The sequence below is a fragment of the Myotis davidii genome, unplaced genomic scaffold (assembly GCF_000327345.1).
Source record: "Myotis davidii unplaced genomic scaffold, ASM32734v1 scaffold723, whole genome shotgun sequence".
NCBI classification, from domain to species: Eukaryota; Metazoa; Chordata; class Mammalia; order Chiroptera; family Vespertilionidae; genus Myotis; species Myotis davidii.
In genome coordinates, this window is record NW_006294589.1 from 886,823 (window position 1) to 893,185 (window position 6,363).

General features: G+C 41.5%; 1 protein-coding gene across 1 annotated transcript in view; it reads left to right on the forward strand.

Annotated features, from left to right (window-relative positions):
• ABCA1 (ATP binding cassette subfamily A member 1) overlaps window positions 1-4,468 on the forward strand; it is a 114,756-nt gene extending 110,288 nt beyond the window's left edge. The window contains 2 exon segments of the mRNA XM_006768731.2: window positions 214-457; window positions 1,057-4,468. Coding sequence (XP_006768794.1) covers window positions 214-457; window positions 1,057-1,197 — 385 coding nt within the window. The 3' untranslated portion in view covers window positions 1,198-4,468.
• The last annotated feature ends 1,895 nt before the right edge of the window (window positions 4,469-6,363 follow it).

A 6,363-nucleotide genomic window follows, 5' to 3' on the forward strand; every position in this document is an offset into this window, starting at 1 on the left:
CTGTCAGGCTTCGAGGTGCAGGTGAGGATGGAGTGAAGCCATGTGTCTAAGGCCCTCAGCATGGCATCCCACCTAGAGCAGGTCCTTAGTAAGTGGCTACTAGTTCCCTCTCTCTGATTCTTACTCTGGGTCTGTCAGGGACCTTTCGTTTTAATTCTTCTTTTGATAAGTTTCCGGAGGATCCTCCATTGGACTTTGCTTCTCTGCTCTCAGGTTTGGAGACGGGTATACGATAGTTGTCCGCATAGCAGGGTCCAACCCGGACCTGAAGCCCGTCCAGGAGTTCTTCGGGCTGGCCTTCCCGGGCAGCGTCCTGAAGGAAAAGCACCGCAACATGCTGCAGTACCAGCTCCCGTCCTCGCTGTCGTCCCTGGCCAGGATCTTCAGCATCCTCTCCCAGAGCAAGAAGCGCCTCCACATAGAAGACTACTCTGTCTCGCAGACAACACTAGACCAAGTAAGCGTGGAAGAGCAACAGTAGATTTATTTTCTAGGGAGAGGAGTCCTGCTCCTTCCCTCACCCTATTCTGGGCCCTAGAGCAGTGCAGACTAGATGTGTTTGAATTCCCCAGCTTCTACTGCTAGCCATTTCCTACCAAGCCTCTTTGAATCTGAAAAGGGCGATGAGGCTGTCTTACTGTATAGGGTTGTTAGGAGAATAGCTGGTAATCATCATCTTAGTAACTACCATTTATTGAGTACCTGCCCTGGGCCAGACATTTTGCCTGGGTGCCTTATCCCAGTTAAATAACAGCAAACAGATCTTGGCACTTAGTAGGTCTTCAGTAAATGTTCGTGTTTGTCCCTCTTCCCTTCCATCACGCCTGTATAAGCCAAAGCAAATAGATGATTGAGCAGTTGGTGAGTGGGGGGTCAATGTAGAGGGTTTTTAATTTTTGAAGGGTTAATGCTTTTTCAAGCTGTGTTCTAGGTAACGTGTTTATGCAGTCTCGTATTCTCCTACCTGCCCTCCTGTCCCCAGAGGGGAAAACGCGACTAAAATAAAGAGAGAGCAAGTCGAGGGGTATTGATAAGGGTCCATCTTTCTCTTGACAGGTATTTGTAAACTTTGCCAAGGACCAAAGTGACGACGATCCCTTGAAGGACCTGTCGTTACACAAAAACCAGACAGTAGTGAACGTTGCAGTTCTCACATCTTTCCTGAAGGATGAGAAAGTGAAAGAAAGTTATGTGTGAAGACTCCTGTTCCTGCAGGGTGGCTGAAAAAGAGGAGGGACTGCCCTTCCTTCGCACCGGGTGAGGAGCCCAGAGGAGCGAGCCGGACGCTTCCGTGGGAAGAAGTAAACTGGATACTGTACTGATCCTCTTCAATGCAATGCAGTTCAATGCAAATCAAACAGAATTCCATGCCAGGGGCAGTGCCTTTGTAGCCGATGTCTCCTATGGCTCTCGAGGGAAAAAGACTTGAATTTAGTGTATTACCTTATGTCTATGTGAACCTCTAGTATGGAACCCAGAGGACATATGGGTTTGAAATCATACTGGGTTTTTTTTTTATTTGTTTTTGTTTTTTGTTCCTTTGTATTCTCACTGGGGTTGCAACAACAATCCGTCAAGTCATCATGGCCAGTGATTGTTTGCCCACATCAGAAGGCATCATGCACACCCTCGCTCATTACACCGTGCCATGCCAGGAGACTGGTTTCCTGGTGCCACCTCCACGGAGGGCAGTGAGTGCCCCGGAATTGCTAGTGCCAAGTGGGGCACGGTGTGTCACGCACACTTTTGTGGAAGTTGTGCTACTCGGAGTCTTATCGACATCACCAAATATCAGGTGACAAAAGTGGTGCCACGTGGGGGGGAAGTCCTGCTCTGCTTCCCTCGTTGATGAGCTGCTGTGGTTGATGGTGACATGCAAATTGCGGGTGGCTCCAGACAAGTGAGACTTGGCTCCATTGTTACATTGTCCCTCGCTTGGAGCCATGGGTCTCCAGGGTCATCTTGCTGGGACTCCTTAAATGTACTGAGGTCCTGGTAAGAACCAGCACCCAATTGGTCGGGGCTGCTGGGGCCAGGGTGAGGGAGGGAGGAGATGGTGCCGATGGTGCGTTTGGACCTGGGCAGGCCTGTGTCCACTCGTCCCGACTGTCTGCCAACACGGTACACTGCATCTCAAGATCTTGTCTGACAAAAATGTAGTAGTATTTCTGGCTTTTCTAGAGTATGAAAAGATGGAGCTGTATTTTGACAAAAGTCTTCATGCTTTTAATGTTATTTGGAATTTTAAGTCCTATCAGTGACTTTTGAAACCTTAGAATATGGCCTGTGGTGACCGCCCGACTGGTGCCTCGTGACCGGAAAACAGCATGAGGGTCAAGATCTCATGACATTACATTTAAGTTTCTTTACTGTCACTTAAAATAATCTCAGCTCATTAATTGCGTTTCTTTCTTTCTTTCTTTCTTTCTTTTGGAGTCTGTGTTACAGCCAAATGAGTATGGATGGATGGATAGATGGGGTGGGGAGAAACCAGTCTCAGATCCCCGGTGCCATGTTATTCAGCTAACTGGTTTACAAATACGCATAGGTGGTTCTGCTGTGGTCGTGGGAGCCCAGTGAAAGGCATTGGGGCAGCCCACTTTCTGAAAATAGCAACAATGCAAAAGCCAAGAGTGTTTAAACGTCATGAGGGTCACAAGACTTGAACAATGAGTATTTTTCTGGAGAACACAGCAAGTTTTAAAAGTTGTTGAACAAGACAGTTTGTGCTTATGACATTGAGTACCTTCTTCAAAGAATTGGCTTTGAAGACCTTAGACACCTCATTCATACAATCTCAAATTTTTCATCTCTTCAATCACTAACCTATCGTGAAAAAAATAAAAGCAACAAATGCCCCCACATGAAGTATATTTCAGACTTTTCCAACCCAGTCTTATTTTTTTAGGCAGTAAATACTTAAAAAATATTATTTTACCAATGCTTAATGTCATCTGTATTGAGACAACAAAAATAGGAGGGAACCACTGTTTGGTGAAATTCAATTGATCATTCACTGTCACTTTTTTCTAAAATTTGTTAACTCAAAGGGTGTAAGATTTCAGATCTACTTTTAATTTATAGTTTTTCCTTTTAAAATTTACAGAATGTTATTACATAACTTGTTGATTGGAAAAGAAAGTGATTTTCAGAAATTATTGCCAATATTGTTTTCTAAAATGATAAACAAGTAATGAAGGCGTATTTCCAAATACTAGAGATCATCCAATGTATTTTATGCTATCTATAATGATGTAAAACTCATAGAATAATTTAGTTTCTCCTTGTATAATATTTTTCAGAATCAAACTTCTGTTTTCCCATTTTATTAGAATCATGTTTGAATGTTCGACTATATCAAATCCATAAGCAACTCTTTGCTTTAATTTCTCAGACTTCAAGGCCATATTTAAAAAACATCAAAAGGCACTGTGAGCCATTTTGAAAAAGAACAATGTTTCAATATAGATTTGAAAAGATCTCTTCTGAAGCTAGAAACAATCTACAATTACCATCAATTTCGTTAATACTGTTACCTCTGAGGTTATCCAAATAGATACCTTTTAAACTTTCCTATGTAAACGTAATTATATAGTAAAAGTTTTTACCAACTCTTACTCAAGTAAAATCTTTATATATCCCCTGTGGAACTGTAACTATGTGAGTTTCAGAAAATTCTCAAGTGTTCAAAGATTTCTGCTTTTGCTTCTTTTGGACATCTTGGAAAGTTTATGAACAACTGTGAATATGAAAAATACAAGAGAAAACAGTAACAGAGCCCTCCATACCTAAATGCCCAGCTCAGTTCATTGTTAAAAACAAACAACCAAACCTCAAACTACTGTATTTCACTATCTGTACTGAAAGCAATGCATTGTGGCTATTAAGTATTGCACATCATTCATTCACTGTATAGTAACTATTGACTAAAGGGATTTGTCTGTGTTTTCTTCGTGTGGTTGTATATATCAGGAAATTTTTTTTTCCCAAAGAGCCATGTGTCATATAATATTGAACCACTTTGATACTGAGATATTAATTTGTACCCTTGTTACTACTTAATAGTAATAATATAGTACTATATAGAGTAGTGCTCTAATTCTCTTTAAAATTGTTGCATCCCTTTTATAGAATGTTTCTATTTACATAGGACTAGGTATTCTATTCTTCCTTCCGAAACCCTAGGATGAAGCTATGTTTTTGTGCTTTTTCTTTATCATCGGCCCTTCATTCCAAGCACTTTATGTTGTCTGTGATGGGATCTATTTTTGCACTGGAATACCTGAGAATTGCAAAACTAGACAAAAGTTTCACAATAGATTTCTAAGTTAAATCATTTTCATTAAAAGGGGGAAAAAAAGAAAAACATTTGTATTGTCTATAACTTTATATGAAGTATTAAAAGCGTATTTCTGTGTTGTAATGAGTCACGAAGAAATAAAAGCTGTGACGGTTCTATTGATCTATACACACTTATTTCTGCATTTGGAGCACCACCTACTGTTAAAGCAATTTGGATTCAAAGTAGAAATTCTAGAAAAGGTTGGATGTTCTCTTCATCACAAAAGAGAACTGAGGGGAGGACTTGGGAATTTTAAAAAGAGCGTTTTGCACTTTCACGATTCAGTTAAGAAAGTCACTGAGATTAAATTTAAAAGGCTTTTTGATAAACATATTCTGCTTCATGGTGATGAAGCGGGGATCTCTGCAAACCCTCTGGAGCTAAGCCTATTTAACAAAACCCCATTTTCTTCATGTGGCGTTGAGAAAGCTACAAAGGCAGCCTTCAAGTGCTCTTTTGTTTACTCAACCAAAGCAGAGGGACACTACACTGGCAAGTGTCCCGGGGAAGCGCTGGGCTGGTGGAAGGGCGAGTGCGCAGGGGAGGGAGAAGGAAGTGGGCTGAGAAGGGATCCTGAGACTAATGACATCTGAGACCCTTTCTCCTGTAAAAGGTGCGGTCCTATGATGAGCCGTGTGGATTAGTTTTTACAGTTCATGAGCAATTAAAGTGTCAGAAACAATGTCTGCTTGTTTTGGTCCTGGAAGCACGCCTGTCCGACAGCCCCTGGTAGTGCAGTGGAGTCCTGGCTCTGTTTGTGACCCTTCTGAACAGTCCTCTGGGAAGGCCCGGATGTAAACTCTGGTTGACTGCTCAGCATCAGCATTCCCACCTTGTCTCCCCGCGCCCCGCGTCCCCTGTGCCCCCCCGAAGGTCACATTACAGTGACTTCTTTGCAACTGATAGAAAAATGCGTTTCTTTGTGAAAAATGACAATGGAGGAGAGGAACAAACTACTGAAAAATGAAGAGTTAATTTAGATGAAAATGTAACCTGTGAGTTTTGACCAAAACACTCTGTCATCCAGAGAAAAGCCAATATAAACATTTACAGATTAAAAAAAAATCTGGAACCTTTGGAAAACTAATGAATACATTAAGTATGAAAATGTATAACAGAAAATTAGCTACCTTTTTTCAAATATTTATTGCAGTGATAGCGAACCTTTTGAGCTCGGCGTGCCAGCATTTTGAAAAACCCTAACAACTCTGGTGCCGTGTCACATATAGAAATTTTTTGATATTTGCAACCATAGTAAAACAAAAGATTTATATTTTTGATATTTATTTTATATATTTAAATGCCATTTAACGAAGAAAAATCAACCAAAAAAAAGGAGTTCGTGTGACACCTCTGACACGCATGTCATAGGTTCGCTATCATTGGACTTTATTGAGTTGTCAGGCACCTCATTTAATCCTCAATTGATACCTGCCCTATGAGGTAAGTAGCACTATTTGACATACGAGTAAGTTGTGACTCAGACAATAAGGAATTTGTCCAAAGTTATACGGCTAGTAACCGGCAGAGGGTTCTTCTTGGTGAAGCTGGGTGTCACTTAAAATTATCCTGGTCAATATGGCATCATTCTATGATAATTCAACAAATATTGATAGACCTCTGTTGTGTGCCAGATACTTTTCTAGGTTCAGGATCCAGTGTCAAAGAAGACAGAATTCCTGGCCTAATGAACATAAGTTTCAGTGCAGAAACTATATTTACATTCACAGTGGATGTGTGGACAAATAGAATTGAGTTCAGACAGCAGTAAGTACCAAGATGATGAAACATGGTCACGGGATAACGATGGAGAGGAACCAGAGATGGCCCCTGTGTGAGGAGTGACATTTATACTCAGATCTGATTAAAAGGAGCAGGAGGGACCAGCATTTGAAGGTGGGTGGGAAGAACATTCCCGGAAGAAAGAATACCTGGTGCAAATCCCTAGGTGGGAAAAAGCCTGGCAAGTTGGGGAGTGGGGGAGAGAACAGCAGCGTCTCTGCAGTGTGTGTGTGTGTGGG